Consider the following 18,053-nt stretch of genomic DNA (forward strand, 5'->3'; position numbering starts at 1 on the left):
CTGTGCATTTAACTGAGTACTTCTCAACTGAGCCCATCTGAGGACCCAACTAATGGGTAGGTTGTCCGTGATGCCATTAGAACTCATCTAAATCTTATGTAGGGGCATTTTCTTTTCTTACTCTGTTTTCTAAACAGTCTGGAGGCAAACCAAAAGCTTACAAGGCCCACAGGGCCTCTACTGCTCTTCTGTGTTCTTTCCCCTTTTTTTCTTGTTTTGTGTCATGAAGTCATCACAGCGGTCATATGCTGTTCACACAATGCTGATATACATCTTTGCCCTTTTGACTTATCCTTGAACTTATGCCCAAGTTTGTGCAAGATATGGCAGTGATGGAAGTCACCTTTTGTTTACAGTTGCTTCATTTTACTAAGAATCTAATTTGTTCCACCCACCCACCCATCAGTGGATCCTCCTTAGGTTGTTATTTTTATGTGCTATCAAGTTGGAACCAATTTGTCGTGACCCTAATAGGGCTTTCAAGGTAAGTGACATATTTAAGGAGTGGTTTAACCAGTTCCACATCACCAGTGAGCTTCCATGGCTGAGTGGGGATTTGAACGTAGGACTCCATCATTCTATCCACTACACCACATTAGATATTTCCTTGTAAGGTTAACACATATATGTTGAACTTCTTGTGACTCCCAGGCATGTTCACCTGTATAGAAGCCCGTTTCCACCTGGAGCGACAGATGGGCTATTACCTGATCCAGATGTACATCCCCAGTTTGCTCATTGTGATTCTCTCCTGGATCTCCTTCTGGATCAACATGGATGCTGCCCCTGCTCGAGTTGGTCTGGGTATCACTACTGTGCTCACTATGACCACACAAAGCTCTGGTTCTCGAGCATCTTTGCCAAAGGTAACATACCCGCCCGCGTTAAAACATCAATAGAGAACTCTCTTGGGTCAAACAATACAAGATGCCACCTTTGCCGTTGGGAGGTCACAGAATGCCATCTTCTTTCTTCCAGCAGTGCAGTGCAGTCAGCTTGTCAATGAAGTACCATTGCTAACTCCCAATAACCAATCATCAGCCAAAATCAAGGTGATTTGCAACTTGCAGAGTTGTGGAAATATTATGCTAGAAGAAGAAAATATTACTACCTTTTTAGGAAGCTTCACTTCTAATTACAAAGCTGGCATTCTGTATAGACCATGATGATAGAACACATGTTTTGCCATTCCCAACCTTTAATAATTCAAAGGTAACAGGTGAGACCCTGGAGAGGCCTGCTGACAGTCACAGCTGGCAGTTGTGGACTTAACAAAGACAAAGGACCAGTTGGCACCAGGAAACTTCATATTATTTCCAAGTTGATGATGTTCTGCTAATGTCATTCAGAACATCTCCTGGCCATATTCATGTATGGTTCAGAAACTCATTAGAAGCATAGAAATCATAGAAAAGTGAAGTTGGAAGGGGCCTACAAGGCCATCAAGTCCAACGCCCTATTAAATGCGAGAATACAATCTAAGCATAATTAATTAGTGTTTTTCTTTTAAAGCTTCCAAATGAATGATTAGAGCTTTGAAGTTAAATGCTGCAAACAACAACTTTCTCTGCAATACATTGATTTTTGCAAGGTGTTACTTTTTGGAAACTGAAAATGGGGAATTAATTTATTTATTTATTTATTTATTTATTTGACTTCAACCCTGCCCATCTAGACCAAAGGGAACCACATTATTTATTTTTATATTTATATATATATATATATATATATATATATATATATATATATATATATATATATATATATATATATATATATATATATATATATATATATATATATATATATATATATATATATATATATATATATATATATTATAAAATGCCGCAATGGCCAGAATCCTATTGCCGATTTACACTTCCATGAAGGAAATTTGCTTAATCTTGGCAATAAATGGCTACTCAATACCAGATTATGCTATCAGGCATGTGACACAATCAATACTTGTAGATGAGTGAGAGTTTGCTGCCAAACTTGTACAAGAGTACAAAGGCGATTTGGAGCAGATGAGCGATTAGGGACGGCAGGTCTGATTACTCCTTCCTCCATCCCCCTAGTCAAATCATCATCTTTCTGAAGTAACTTTTCTCACTAAAGAAAAAAATAACCACCTCAACATGCAGTTAAGTCCCTTTATACTATCTCAGTTATATAACAAAGTAAAGTTAGCAAGAATTAAGAGAAGTAACAATCTGGATAGCACTTAATCAAAGTTGCTTTGAAGGGACATTCATGAAGGCATAAAAGCTGAATATGTCTCACCAGGAGACCATCTGGAAGTCCCCACATCTACTCCTTTGAGAATCAAAATACACCATATGCTCAGCTCATAGTCAGAAACATTGCTTTGGTTATGTGGTAAAATATGTCTCTTTATTTTAGCACATGCTTTACCACACCTCCATATTTTGCATTCAAGAGTGCTTTTTCCCCCCATGATTAGTCAGTTCTTACTGCACTGTTAAGGAAGTATGTGGAGCTTATAATCTTAAAACAACAGAACTAGAAGGGCCCCTATGGATCATCGAGTCCAGCCCCTATCAAGGAAGCATAGTGTGGAATCCAACTCCCTATCTCTGACTCCACAGCCAGGTACCTAAACCACTGGGCTGTCCAGCAGTTATTGTTCAGAGGCACATGTCCCTTCTGACATTGTGTTGAACATGGAAATGTGACTGTCTATACCAGGTAGCTGCTCCAGATAAATGAGAGATCCACAGAACTGGAGGTTCAATTCAAGTAGAGCAGCCCACCACTCTTCATACTGTTGTATTTCTGTGTCCAACACAATCATGAGAGGGCAGAAATAGGGCGCTCCCCTCCCAATGCATGTGGGCTCTATTTGCTTCATTAACAACCGAACAGGAGTACTGGAATTTAAAAATGGGCTTAATTCACAAGTCTGATTGCCCAGGCATGTGTCTCTGATAACATTAGTGTTATGAGATGAAAAACTGGACTAATTCCAGGAAATGCACATTTCCCTTAATGTCTACTTTAAACCTGAGTTTCCTGGAAATATGCAATATGCAAATACAATACGTTTTTAAAAAAGAAGGAAAAATAGTCTCTAGTGTGACAAACCCAGACCTACTGGGATCTGCCACACGTTACACTAAGCTGCCACCAACCATTCCCTATAAGAAGTCACACAGACCAGGGATGGATTTTTAACCAATAAAAGAATAAGGTTTATTTAAATACAACACACAGGGAAAATAAAATGATCAGGTGAATAAGATTTAGTAACGTGGCTTAGTTTCACTCATACATACACACAGTTTGGTTCACACAGAACCCTTAACTTGAAGCACAGACCCTGAACCTATCAGTTCTGGCTAACCATTCAGACACCTGAACCTATCAGGTTGGTACTGACACACAGTAGTACCCTGTCTGACACATAGACTCCCACACCAGCTTCTTCTTCCCAGCTGCTGCTTCGTCACATCCCAGCGTCTCCTAAACTTCACCACACAGGCTTCACATATATATATAGTACAGCCCCTCCTCCTGATGTCCCGCCTTCCACTCCCCATAGGATGGAACTTTCCCTCCAAACCCATGACAGACAGGTAACATCAGTGCTGTATGTAACACCTCCCCTCTTTATAAGTTGTTTTGTAGGGGGAAAGCTAAGGTGCTTTTTCCCAAAAAACAACCTGGATAAAACACACAACAACAGTTATACATACCATATCATACTTACTTATACTTACATTCTAAGTTAACCATAGCAATTAGGCATTTAAACATTTACCATATACATTACATCAATTTACCTTTATTCATACAAACCAAGTTCAAAAAAACAGGTACATTTAACTTTTTGTCATCAATATATATACATAGTCCATGTTTCTTTCGCCGTCTTCATTCTTCAGGTCTTCTTGACAAGGCGTCAGCAACACAGTTCACTGACCCTCTGACCACCTTCACTTCAAAGTCATAGTCCTGTAGGTTTAAAGCCCACCTCATAAGTTTACTATTGTGGGTTTTCATTGTCTTTAACCATTGCAGTGGTGAATGGTCAGTGCACAGAACAAAATGTCTTCCCCAGATGTAAGGCTTGGCCTTCTGGATCGCGTAGACTATGGCCAAACACTCCTTCTCCACGGTTGCCAAATGTCTCTCACCTTTTTGAAGTTTCCTACTCAGGTAGGACACTGGATGCTGGTCACCATTCTCATCCTCCTGGCACAGAACTGCTCCTACCCCGCTGTTAGACGCATCGGTGTAGATGATGAACTCCCGGTCGAAGTCTGGAGCACGCAGCACTGGATAGTTGATGAGGGCCTCCTTCAACCTCTGGAACGCCTCCTCACAGTCGCTGGCCCACGGGATGCGGTCATCAGCCTTCTTCCTCGTCAGATCGGTCAGCGGAGCCGCAATCTCGCTAAACCTCGGGATGAATTTTCTGTAGTAGCCCACCAACCCAAGAAATGATTTGACTTTTTTCTTGGTGTTGGGTCTGGGCCAATCACGAACAGCTTCTATTTTGGCCTCCAGGGGTTTTATCACTCCTCCCCCTACCATGTGACCCAAGTACTTTACTTCTGGGCTACCCAGCTGCAGTTTGTTCCCTCTGCAAGGCCTAGGCCAAAGCACTTCCTCCCCTGGGTTTAAGTGCCTCTCCCTGCCTTCCTGGTCATCCCAAGTTTTCTTTCTGACCTTTTGAGCTTGCAGGGTCTCTGTTGCTAGCTCTAGGTTTCTCTTTAGGTCTTTCCTTAAAGAGTCTATGTATGTCACAACGTCTTGTGGGTCATCCTGGGTGATCTGCTCCCAATTTTGTTTGATCAGATCCAGGGGCCCTTTCACCCTTCTCCCAAATAAAAGTTCAAATGGACTGAACCCGGTACTGGCTTGTGGCACTGATCGATAAGCAAACAAAAGGGATTGCAGCTTCTGGTCCCAATTGTTTGGATTCTCTGCCAAGTAAGCCCTACTCATGCGCATTAGAGTCCCATTGAACTTCTCAGTTAACCCATTACTTTCAGGATGATAGGCAGTAGTTTCCTTGTGCTTAATTCCACAGATTTGCCATAAGCGTTTCATGAGCTTTGATGTGAACGATGCGCCCAAATCTGTGATTATTTCTGAGGCAAATCCCATCCTGGACATATACCCCACCAAGGCATCTGCCACTGTGTTAGTTTCAATGTTAGTCAAGGGTATGGCTTCAGGGTACCTCGTGGCATGGTCCACAATGGTGAGAATGAACCTGTTCCCCCTCTTTGTGGCCTTGGGCAAAGGTCCCACAATATCCACCCCTATGCATTTGAACGGAGTGTCAATCACAGGCAAAGGGCACAACTTTGCTTTGGTCCTGTCACGGCTATTCCCCTGCCTTTGACACACATCACATTGTTTACAGAACTCCCTGATCTGCTTCCCTATGTCAGGCCAGTAAAAATTCTGCGTGATTCTCTGCTGTGTTTTGTTCACCCCTAAGTGTGCAGCAAACATGTCAGAGTGCCCCCTTTGTAAGATCATGGGGCGATACTTTTCAGGTACCACTAGCTGACTTCTGATCCCATCTCCCCCTTTTGAGATATTCCTCAGGGTCTCTCTATACAAAATCCCCTTCTTCTCCAGAAATCTCACTGGGGTTTCAGGTGTTAGCTGGGCGTCAGTCACCTGTTCAAAACACTTTTGGAGAGTGGCGTCTGCCTTTTGCTCCTGTCCAAATCTGCTGTCTGTGGTTAAGGTTTCCACCACAGCTTCTGAACTTCCCCCACCTGCTTCCGTCTCTGGCTCATCATTACCCCCTTGAACTGTCCCCGTGGTGGCTTGTGAACGTGTAATCACTAGCACCCTTTTCACATGTTCAGCCAGGTCATTTCCCACGAGCACGGCTGCTGGCAGAGTCGATGAAATCGCTAGCCGCCAAACTCCCCTCCAGCCTTGAAAGTTCACAGGTACCTCCGCGACTGGCAGTGAGATTACCTGCCCCTCAATCCCTGCCACCTTCATGCTCTCATTTGGGATTACATACTCCCTAGGAATAATATCTGGATGGCACAGGGTTACCTGGGAACAAGTGTCCCGCAGCCCCCGATACTGACGGTCAAGTATTCCTACGTCCACCCCTGCTGTCTCAAACAACTGAGAATCTGTTCTCACCAGCAGGCAGCGCCTGACCTCTACAAGAGGACCATTTTCCTCAGCCTGATCAGCAGATGTAGCTGTTCCAGATTGAGTAGCCATGGCAACAGGCTCCCTCAGTGACAATGAGCCTTGCTCTTTCTGGACACAGAACACAGCTTTTGGCTTGGTTCCACTCGACTCCTGAGGCACAATTCCTTTTAGCTGCTTTAATTTCTCACACTCTGAGATTAGATGGCCCTTTCCCTGACAGAAATAACATTTTCTGGTGTATTTTGAGTCTTTCTCATCTTGTTTTGGTTTTCCCTCCAAAATCTGAGGTCTTAGTTTCATGTCTGAGGGCTTCCCTTCACCATGGGCCCCTCCCCCTTGCTGGCTTTTCCCTGGTCCCTGAGAGTACTTGCTGTAGGTTTCTTTGGGTTTACCTACAGATTTCTCCTCACCTAAGGGCTTTCTTATCTGGTAAATAAAATCTGCGATCTCGGCTGCTTCTGCCACAGATTTTGGTTTCCTTTCCCTCACCTGGAATTTCAGTTCCCCATGCAGGACTGAATAGAACTGTTCCAGCGCTATCAAGTCTTTGAGCTGCTGAAAGGTCTCTGTCCCCTCCTGAGATAGCCATTTCTCAAGCAGCCTCACCAATTGAGCCCCCACTTGGGTAAACGTCTGCTCTGGTTTCTTTGTGAGGGACCTGAATCTTTGCCTCAGCTGTTCCGCATTTATCCCATGTCTTGCAAACACCAGTTTTTTAAACTCTGCAAAATCTTTCATCAGTCCCTCTGGCATCTCTGAATAGACTTCGGCCAGGCTACCACTGATTAAAGATCGCATGATGGTCATCTTCTCAGTTTCCCTCACTGAGAAGTCCACAAACGCTCTTTCCACTAAGGAAAAGAACACCTCAGGACAATCTCCCTTGTGGTACACAGGGAATTTCTTCAGGTCAGCTTTAGACAATTGGCCTCCCTCAGAATCCCTATTGTTATTATTGTTCTGGTTCATCATTTCCAATTTCCTTAATTCAAACGCCATCCTTTCTTTTTCCAGAGCAATTTTCTCTCTCTCTCTCTCTAATTCAAATTGCCGTTGTTTCTCTCTTTCCTCCATTCTTTCTCTCTCTAATCTTTCCTCCATTTCCCTCACCCTCAGTTCATGCTGTTGGGCTAGGAGCAATTTTCTGAGTTCTGGGTTCTGCTCTCCTGTGCTGTCACCCTGCACTGAGCCAAATTCATCCTCAGAACCTTGGTCAACCTGGGGGTCTTTCACTTCACCCATTTCTGCCATTTGGCTTCGAGTCAAGGGCATAATCCCCCCCCAGAACAAGCTGCTTTAAAAAGTCAAGCCTCAAAATAAAACGACCACTTTTTTTTTTCTCTTTTGCCTCAGAACCAGCTTTCCCTATAGATTGCTGCTGTCCTTTCAGCACTACTTGCAACTGTAGCGAGTTAGAGTCTACCCCCCTCTGCTGGGCCTCTCAGCAGGCAGGCTAGATCACTGCTGTTTCACAGTTTTGCCTCAGCTTTTTTCCCGCCAAAAACAGGCTGCCTCAGAGCACCCTAATCTAGTCTCCCCAGTTGGCACGTTCTTCTACTAGCGCACCTCCCCGTGAGGTACACCTAGAAGATTACCTACGCGCCTCAGATTGTCCCTGACTAGACCCCCCTTGCTCTGGGCACACTTGCCAAGGCTTTGCTGGACCACTGGACAACTGGACCAGTCGTATCCCACACGCTGGACACCAATCAATGTGACAAACCCAGACCTACTGGGATCTGCCACACGTTACACTAAGCTGCCACCAACCATTCCCTATAAGAAGTCACACAGACCAGGGATGGATTTTTAACCAATAAAAGAATAAGGTTTATTTAAATACAACACACAGGGAAAATAAAATGATCAGGTGAATAAGATTTAGTAACGTGGCTTAGTTTCACTCATACATACACACAGTTTGGTTCACACAGAACCCTTAACTTGAAGCACAGACCCTGAACCTATCAGTTCTGGCTAACCATTCAGACACCTGAACCTATCAGGTTGGTACTGACACACAGTAGTACCCTGTCTGACACATAGACTTCCACACCAGCTTCTTCTTCCCAGCTGCTGCTTCGTCACATCCCAGCATCTCCTAAACTTCACCACACAGGCTTCACATATATATATAGTACAGCCCCTCCTCCTGATGTCCCGCCTTCCACTCCCCATAGGATGGAACTTTCCCTCCAAACCCATGACAGACAGGTAACATCAGTGCTGTATGTAACATCTAGTTTTCAAAGATGAGAGTCAGATATAAGGTGAAAAGTTGAATATCGGTACTTCTTATCCTTACTGCTCTGCCATGGTCCTATCAGATTGTTTATGGTTTCTCTGGCAGGAACTCTCACTATTGTTGTATATTCAAGAGTTTAGAGGATGATAGATGTCTGTTAACTGGGAAAGAACATTTGGCCCGTTTCTTATCATTTGTAAAATGCCACCTGTCTACAGCAATGGTTCCCAACCTTGGGTAACCCAGGTAGGTGTTTTTGGACTGCAACTCCCAGAAACCCCAGGCAGGACAGCTGGTGGTGAAGACTTCTGGGAACCACTGATCTACATGGCCCAAGGACATAAGGGTTTCTCAAGGCTGGGAACCTCTGATTTACATGAAGAAGACAAATCACCACTCTTGAAAATCGAAAGCTTTTTGTGCTACTGATTACTGTGAGGCCTGTAGGTGGTCCTTTTGATTAGTCTAATAACATTGCATGAGACATTATCGATGTGTTCTTTGCCACTTCATCAGAAAAATACAGGGAATTTTTACTGTGTTCTAGATACTTCAGCTCTCTTTTCAAAATCTCTTTTAAATGATTTAAAATACCCTATAAAAGTATATATAAAGTTACTAGACAATTTTACTTGTTATACCAGAAAAGTAATTTTGAAACTATTCACTGTGTTATATTTCAAATGAAATTTAGTAACTAGTTACAGATAATTGTGTCACTTGTAAACCATTACTTCAAGCTCTGAGTATTGTATATTAAGTATGTGTAGCAGCCCACTCTCAAGCCTCTGCTAACTCAGGCCTCCAAGAGTGGTCACTACTTCACTTCAAAAACTTGCTGCCACCAACTTATCCTTATAATCAAAAGGACAAGTACTTTTTCCAAACCAAAAAAAACTTGTTTATTGATTTGACAAAATAAAGAGTGAAGCACAGGTAGTAAATCATGTTGGTTATCACGGTTTCTCAATTGCTAAATCGCACAGACCTTTTCCTCACTGACAAGCTCTCACCAATTCTATCTCACTCTCTCAAACAATTTCTCTCTACTCCAATCTCTCTCCTCACACTCTTCACCCCCCATTTTTATACCAGCTCCTCCCCTTCAGTTCTACCCTCTGTCACACCATTGGCTGATGATTCCCTGCCCAGCTGTGACGGACAGGTGAGGTCAAGGCTGCCTATTACAGTATGCTTGCTGGAGAACTTGGGAAAGGCTTTCTTAATTTTGTTACTCCAACCTACTGAGACCCTGCAACCACATACAAATCTCATTCTCTTGCCTCCCTCAGGTGTCCTATGTTAAGGCCATTGACATCTGGATGGCTGTGTGCTTGCTGTTTGTGTTCTCAGCTCTTCTAGAGTATGCTGCTGTCAACTTCGTGTCCCGGCAGCACAAAGAGCTACTCAGGTTCAGAAGAAGAAGGCGGCACCACAAGGTAAGTGATACGCAAGTCTGTGCAACAATGCAAAACACAGCTGAAAAAAGGTGGGTTGCAGCACAAGACCAGTCTGATCAAGACTTGATCCTTGGGGGCCCATTCTTTGGGAGGCACAATGCTGGCATGCCATTTGGGTGTCTTTAAGGTGAAGATTGCAATGTTTGGAGGCAGTGATGTGTGTATTGTAAGGTGCAGTTGGCAAGTGCCTGGGAATCACAGCCAAACAATGTTTCCTGGCAAACCTTCAGCAAATCTACTTGTGTTTTGACAGGTAGGCATCTTCCCTCTGAAGATGATGCTGTTCGCTGATTATCACAGTGGATGCTCTGTGAACCTGGCCACTGTGTAAAAAAGATAAAAGGGCCTTAAATGTATGAAGATCATTTAAGAGGGGTCTCAGGAAACTATCAAAATAGAAAACCAGAAGTTGCTGCTCCTATGATATTCAGCTTGTTCTTGCAATTTAAGAAAATCTGCCAATTAAAGAGCCTGTTTTTATATAAGAAGTTCTCCCAGTTGTGTGTCCTCATTGCTTCACATGCTACAACATTGTTCATGACCTTTGCTGTCTTTTACTAATTAAATTGGGTAACAGAAAGGATCTTAGCATTGTGTCCTTTAGGAAGCCAGTTTCATACAACCCAAAGGTAAGTGGAACAAAGTTTCTCACAAGTCAAACCTTCTGCTGTGTGTTTCGCTGTATTAAACTGGATTGGTGCACATGAGTTCATGTAGAACAAGATGAACTTGGTAGGTACACCATCCATAAACCTGCCTATTCCACATGAATTTTGCAATGGTACAGGGCATATAAGAGATGACTATCACAAGGGTGACCTGCGATGAAATGTTTTAATATATTCCCACCTACTCCTAAGAAGGCTTTTGTTTGAGGTTTTGACCAGCATGGAATAGGTGGTCTTGCAGTCCTGGGGGAAATTAGTATGAAGGAAAGAGGGAAATTAAATTAAGTTGCTGAGATTGAGCTCAGTGAGATGGAGCAACTGGTAGGGAATTCAATCCCCCACTGTGCCTTGTAGCAGAACAGCTAGCCTGTGTGGCATGGGCAAGCTACATGATCCCAGAGCACTCCCTGAAAGAAGGCACTGTTTAACCACTTCTGAGTTGCAAGTGACTTGATGCTACATAATTATTATGATTAGCCCTGTTCATCCTACATCACTTGTAATCCTAGGATAAAATAAATATGAGGGAAAGAGGGAAGTGAAAAATGGACTGACGGGAGCTAAAATCCACTCCCTCCACCTTTTACCATTGTTCCTGCAAGCCAAACTTTACATACTGGCTTTGTCTACCACATCCCATCAGATCCCTCTGTCTATTGCAGAGCAAATTCATTGATCCTGAAGCATTGTGCTTTGAGAAGCATTAAAAAAAACGCTATACAGTATCCTATATTCTGCAAAAATCTTCGCTGCAGAACACCAAAGCATTACATGTGAGACAGCTATCTTTCCAGCCCGGAGAGTTCTCCACAATTTCCTATTCTATCCAGTTTTTAAATACATAGAAACCCTTATGGTGAGAGGCTGCCCACCTTTACGTTGAGATCAAATGTTCATAGAACTGAACGGTGAGCATGCAGTAGGTTTTGTTTGCAACTTGACATGTGATCTGAGTGTTCTGTTGCTGTTTTGAGTATACAACTTGCTAAGAAATATGTCCCCCTTTCTTTTTGCATTTGTCACTTTAAATGTACTTTAGGAAGGTGACAAATATACAGTATTCCTTGAATTTCTGAGATGGATTTTTCTTGAAGAGAATATGTGTAGCCTGTATAATTAAAATTGTAAACCGCCTGGAGAGTGCTTGTAGCGCTATGGGGCGGTATATAAGTCCAAAAAAAAGTAACCTTTTGGGGTGCTTAGACGTTCTGAAACAACTTTCAATTGTCCAGCTTTCTGTAGGTTGAAAATCCTAGCTCAGTTGAAACTAATTGGACCTTTATGGTAGAGGCATCACAAGGGGAGCTTGACGGGAGGGGTGTATCTCATGCAGGCAGTTAACTTACACTTGCTGAACAATCATCCCCCTTCTCAAGAAGCCTTGAGATCTGTCCTTCTGTGAGTGAACTAAGGGAGCAGGAGCAGACATTTTACCACCTTCGCCAATTATACTTGTCAGTGGCAATTTAATGTACCGTAAAATGAATATTAAAATGTAACATAGACACACCTCTACTGTCTGATGAAGGTTTCAGACTGATTTAATGTGGATCTTGTCTTTTGACTCTGTGAGAACAAAGGTTGTACACTGAACGCCCTCTTCACATTAGCATTCAGCTCTGGGGTTCAGTAGTCTGAAAGCTGTTCTTCAGAAAGCAGAGACCCTGGCTTCTTGTGTGTGTTTCACATCCCTCCCTGCTTCCACCACTGTCCTTTGCTATTCACCTATCTCAACCTATCCCCCATAGTTTGGAGAGTCATATGTTTTACTCAAATATGAATACACATACAAACTTAAACAGTAAATTGACTCCTGAAAAAACCAGAGTAACTCAATAAACGTTTTCCCTATAGGGAAGCCTTCATGTGGGCAGTTCTAGAGCTTGCAGACTACAACTCCCAGGAGCTAGGTGGGGAATTGTGGAAGTTGTAGTCCCCAAAAAGGTAACCTTTCAAAGCTCGAGGCAATATAGAATTTCACTGAAGTTCCCTATTATTTTTCTGTACATTTAGAGGCTTGCCTCTCTCTCTCTTGTTTTCCTTCCTTTTCCAGGGCAGTCAGACCTTAACCAAGGGGTGTGAAAAGGGATGTTAAGCAGCCTGCAAAAGCACAACTAATTTCCCCAAGTTACTTAAAGCAGTCCAGCAGTTGGCAAGTGCGAGAGCAAGGTCATGCGGCTCAATGAGGCAGCCCCTGCTTCTTAAAACAAGGGGGAATGCCAGAAACAGAGCAATGGGCCAACAGCAAGAAAAGATGGGGGTGGGTGGGTTGAAGGTAGCAGCCTTTGAATCGGAGCTCTTTACCATTGTTCACTCGGAAGTGCAGAACAACAGGCAGGTGGAAAGGGACATGGGATGATTTTCAGATTATAGTGGATTGTAAAGGTAAATCCAGAAACAAGAATATGGGATTTCCTAGCTCCTTAGAGTTGAGCTTCTATCTTCTTGAATGTGATACAGGTCTGAAGTCTGGCGCTATCACGCTAAAATGTGCAGGTCTTGTTTTGGTCTCTTCCAGAGGAGAGAGAGAGCGAGTTCTCTTTCTTGTTCTGCATTGCTGCCACCTGCTGGCATGAATAAGGTCTGCTTTATTCTACATTAATTTATATGTGGACTCAGTAGGTGGCGATGCTCCATCCCCTCCCCCACCAAAAAAACAAAGGATCTCTAAAAAGCACCAAGCCATCCCAAGGTTAAAAGGCAATTTCCCCATCCCATTCCTTAGCTTGCTCATCCACTTTTAACTGGGATAGCAATTTTCAATGCTTCATCTATCACACAAATTAAAATAGCAAAATCCAGTTAATAACCTGATAACCCACATTTTCCTGTGTCACCATAATCTAAATCTGCCTCTTAAATAAATTTGAATCTCTTTATGTAGGCTAGCACCAAAATTGTCAAAATAATAGTTCTGTGAACTCCTGACTTCTTTAATCTTGGTTCAGCGAACAAATAGTATGCCTACATGGAAATTCCCCATGGAGAACTACATACAGATCTATTAAATGACCCAGAAAGCCTCTTCCAATTGCATACAGTACTGAATTTTACCTGTTAACCTGAGTCACTGTTCTTGGCCAACTTATGCTGTGATATTTCCTATCTTGTTGCTTTTATTGATTGCACCAGCGTATCATTTTTCCACCTATTTTGCATTAGTGCCCAATAAAAAGGCCAAGAGAAGAAGGATGGGGCACCTGCTTAGGCACTGCAATATTTCTCCTTAAAAGACATAAGGTTTCCTTGTACTGTCAACTGGAGATGGAATACCAATATGTTCAACTACAGGGCTGGGAAGTTTTAAAAGGGAAGCCTTGAACAATGTAGGTAAATGAAACAAAACTACCCAATCAAATTTAATACTACAATAAGGAAAGCCAAGGAAGAAGAAATTAAGATCAATTTATTAAAGATTTTGAAAAATACAGTGGTGCCTCACTAGACAGTTACCCCCGCATGACCGTTTTTTCACTAGACATTGACTTTTTCCAATCGTTACAGTGATTTGCAAAACAGTGATTCCTATGGGGGAATTTCGCTGGACAATGTTTGGTCCCTGCTTCGTAAACCGATTTTCACTGGACGATTTTGACAGCTCCCTCCGTGCTCACAAAATGGGTGTTTTCGGGACCTAAGCTTCGCAAGACAGCGATTTAAACAGCTGATCGGCAGTTCACAAAGCAGCTTTCCTATGGCCGATCTTTGCTAGACAACGATGATTCTTCCCCATTGGAACGCATTAAACAGATTACAGTGCATTCCAATGGGGAAATGCTTTTCGCTAGACAATGATTTCGCTAAACAGCAATTTCAGTGGAATGGATTATCATCATCTAGCGAGGAACCACTGTAATAATAATATTTCCTTCAAGTACACCACAAGTGGTGATAGAACTCAAGGGATGGTATGACAGTTAGATGTGGTAGTAATGATGTATCACCAACTTGGTTCCAATTTATAGAGACCCTCCCAGGATTTTGTTGGCATAAAATACTCAAAAGTGATTTAACGGTCCCTCTTTCTGGTGGCATTCTGGGACTGTGGTACATGCCCAGGGCTGCAAAGATGACAGGGCACCTAAGCTAAGCTCATCAGCCACACATGCTCTGCATGTTCTCAGCCAACCTAGGAGGGACAGAGACGATTCAAACACCTAGGTCCTGGCTTTATGGCTAGTGCTCCAACCCACTGAAGTATAACAAAGATTAGGTAACAAACATGAACAAAATAAGGACATTTAAGGGAAATCCATGTGTCTAACTAGTCCTTCCTTATGAATTTCTGTTGCTAGAAAACATCACCTCCCAATGGCATATGACAAACTGCTTCTGAGACGTCCCTAAACAATGTGTATTATAGCTTATTTTTGTTTTTCCTTGCTTTGGTTTTTGCTCAAGGAGGGAGCATGTTTCTGTACAAGGAAGAAGTTTGTGGGGGGAAAAACCAACTCTGTTATTCATTGCGATGCTTGAAGGAACATCATGAGTCCCATTTTGAACACCTTTCATAATTGAGAATGCATAGTATAGATATCAAAAAAAGAGTGCCTTTGATTGTGCTGCTGCAAGAAGACATTGTACACAGGAGAACAAGTAGAGAAAGGTGGGTACAGAAAAGATGCCATTATTTTAGCAGTGAGTGGCTGTAGAGAATACTGCACAGTCCTGGTGGAAACAGAGAGCCAAGGGGAAATAGGCACGGCCTTAGAGGCCTGCCTTGCTACCAAGGCTAAATGGTTTTGCAGGTAAGTCATACACCTTGCAGTTCACTCTAGACTAACCAAAACGTCATGCAACATTAGCCACTCGAATTTTGCAAAGCGTTCTGACATCCATTCATACTTTCTGGCAATAAATGTGCAGCAATGCAATTCATCCATACCATGCAATATAAAAAGCAAGGCCATTCTTAAAAGATACTCTGCGGAGAAAAGGCTTCAAAAGACCTATATGAAGAGGACTTGCTGAACACTTTTAAACTGAAATCCACACAAATGGTTAATCAGTGGCAGATTTGGTACTATAGGGACACGTTTTCTTCCAACTCTTAACATTCAAATTGGAAATATATTTTTTCCAGAAGACTACATGTATACCTATTTCTTAAATCTCATATCCATTTGAAAACCTGTTGCTTCGTGTAGTAAATTGCACTAGAACAAACTCATTGAATCAATGGGGATTCAATGAGTTAATTTCTCTATAAATTTTAGTGATTCAAATGAGTCTACTTTAATTGCAACTTACTTTAGCATAGTAAGTTGCAGTTGGAGTAGGCCTGCTTGAATCAATGGGATTTCTAGAGGACTTGGTTTGACACGTCTGCATTGATTCAATGGTCCTATACAGTGTGCTTTACTGTGAAAAGCAAGAGGTCTATGTGAATTGTTGTTGTTATGTGTCATCGAGTCACCTCCAATTTATGGTGACCCTATAAATGAGTGGCTTCCAACATGTCCTGATCTCAAGAGCTCTGCTAAGCTCTTGTAGACTCAAGCCTGTGGCTCCCTTTAAAAAGTCAGTCCATCTCATATTTCTCTTCCTCTTTTCCTGCTGCTTTCCACCTTCCCCAGCATTATTGCTTTTTCCAAAGAATCCTGCCTTATGATGTGCCCAAACTAGGACAGCCTCAGTTTCAACATTTTTGCCTCCAGAGATAATTCAGGCTTGGTTTGATCTGGGACCCACCTGTTTGCTTTTCTTGCAGTCCAAGGTATCTGCAGAACTCTCCTCCAGCACCCTTTTCCAAATGAACTTTTTTGTGTCAGCCCTCTTAACTGTGTACTAGTACAATACAATAAGGCCAGGAAAAAAATAGCAATTTATATATAGGAAAGAATCTGATAGAATTCATAAGTAACCTCTGTATTTAGAGTCTCAACTCTCATTCTGATCTAAAGCCCCTGTTTCTATTCCCTGGTCCTGGCAAGCAACTCTGACAGAGGAATGCTTTTGGGTAAGTCAGAAGGTTCTTAGTCAGCAAACTGAAATGAATAATTTCTATGGACATATTTTATTCTCCTTTAGTGCCAGGAGGAGAATAATTTAATATGTTCCCTCTACATAATAAGAAAGGTACATGTATCCTAGATTTAACCACCTTTTTCGTTGCCATCTTTATTTTTTCCAGAATCTTAAACTCTTCAAAAACTGTCCTCCTTTCCCAGCTTATGGTTCATTTAAAAAGGCACAAACAAAGCCATTTAATCCCTATTGTTCACTTCTAGCTCCCATGCAGCTTCAGGCATGCCTGCATTGCAATTGAAGTTGTCAGCAATGCAGTTCTTTTGACGTACCTACGGGATATAATGGTAGGCTGGATCTAGTGGCGGCAGAACCCCCTTGTGCCAGCAGTTGTCCATTTTTCCTGCTTGTGCAAGGAGGCCTCCTTGCATAAGTAGTTCTGGACACTAAGGATAGGCCAAGAGGTAAAACAGGCCAGCTGTCAGGAGGGTTGGGCTTTGGTTGAGTACCCTAGGAAGAGTTCCGACTCTCTTGCTCCCAAACAAGCTTCCACTGGATCCTGGAACTACCTGACGGCAGATACCAGCACTAACCAACAACCTCTTCCCTTGATCCTGTGTAGCTACACTGGTAGACCTTCTCCCCCCCCTTCATCAGCATTGTGTTGGATCTCACTCTGGCCCTATCTTATTTTAGTTTAATGATCACAGTCTCCCCAATAGAGAACCCTAGTAAATGTAACTGTGGTTTCTTTTAACTGAGCCAGTGTTTTGTGACAGGGCTTGAAATTCTCAGTTGGAGATTGTTGCCACTTAATACACCCATTGGTAAACTACAAGCACAGCTAATTGCCCGAGTTCCTAAAACCATTGTGCAACTAATTTATGTCTGCAGCATAGATGTGCCTCCATAATATTATACAGCTGCATACAAGACTGGAGGCCAGACTAACCATTACAAATGGCCCATTGTTAGAACTGAAATTACATTAGTGTTCAAGAGACTTAAGGCAGCCTTTCAGGCCTGAGAAAATCAGACTTAAAAAGGAAGAATGTGTTGATGGCCTGGAGATCAGTCATAAAACAATGAATTTGCAAATTACAGGAGACCTGGAAAGTGCCGGCTGGGACAATCACCAGACTGTCAGCATTTAAGGAATTCCCTCTTCAAATGATGGGTACTCTGTCATGTATAGCTAGACCCTAAGGGAGGCAGCAAAGTGGAAAGGAAAACCCCAGAAAAAAAATACAGACAGAAGCAAATCAGATTTCAACATTACAATGATTGATCCGTAGAGGTATCTTTTAAAGACAGGGCCTTTCTGCTAAAAGTCCATGTAACTCCATAGAAATATTCATGGAATGACTTCTACTATCTGAGTTACATGGAGCCCGCTCCTTCTGGGCAAGCCAAGAACAAAGAAGGTATGGATGGGGAGGAGGGGCAGAAGCAAAACAGGGGATATCTTCTTAATGAATTAAAAGGGATGGTTCCTGAAGTAAATGCAGGTCAACCCACCTTCCAGTTGTAAAGGGATCCCCTGCTTTGCAT

The 18,053-nt window shown here is 42.6% G+C and overlaps 1 protein-coding gene across 2 annotated transcripts in view; it reads left to right on the forward strand.

The window, feature by feature from the left end:
• The window catches only part of GLRA1 (glycine receptor alpha 1), a 127,643-nt gene that overhangs the window by 94,592 nt on the left and 14,998 nt on the right, over window positions 1-18,053 (forward strand). For both annotated transcript variants that reach the window (XM_020813040.3, XM_020813041.3), the window contains exons 7-8: window positions 652-866; window positions 9,700-9,846. In XM_020813040.3, coding sequence (XP_020668699.1) covers window positions 652-866; window positions 9,700-9,846 — 362 coding nt within the window. The remainder of the gene's footprint in view (window positions 1-651; window positions 867-9,699; window positions 9,847-18,053) is intronic.

The sequence above is a fragment of the Pogona vitticeps genome, chromosome 2 (genome assembly GCF_051106095.1).
Source record: "Pogona vitticeps strain Pit_001003342236 chromosome 2, PviZW2.1, whole genome shotgun sequence".
NCBI lineage: Eukaryota > Metazoa > Chordata > Lepidosauria > Squamata > Agamidae > Pogona > Pogona vitticeps.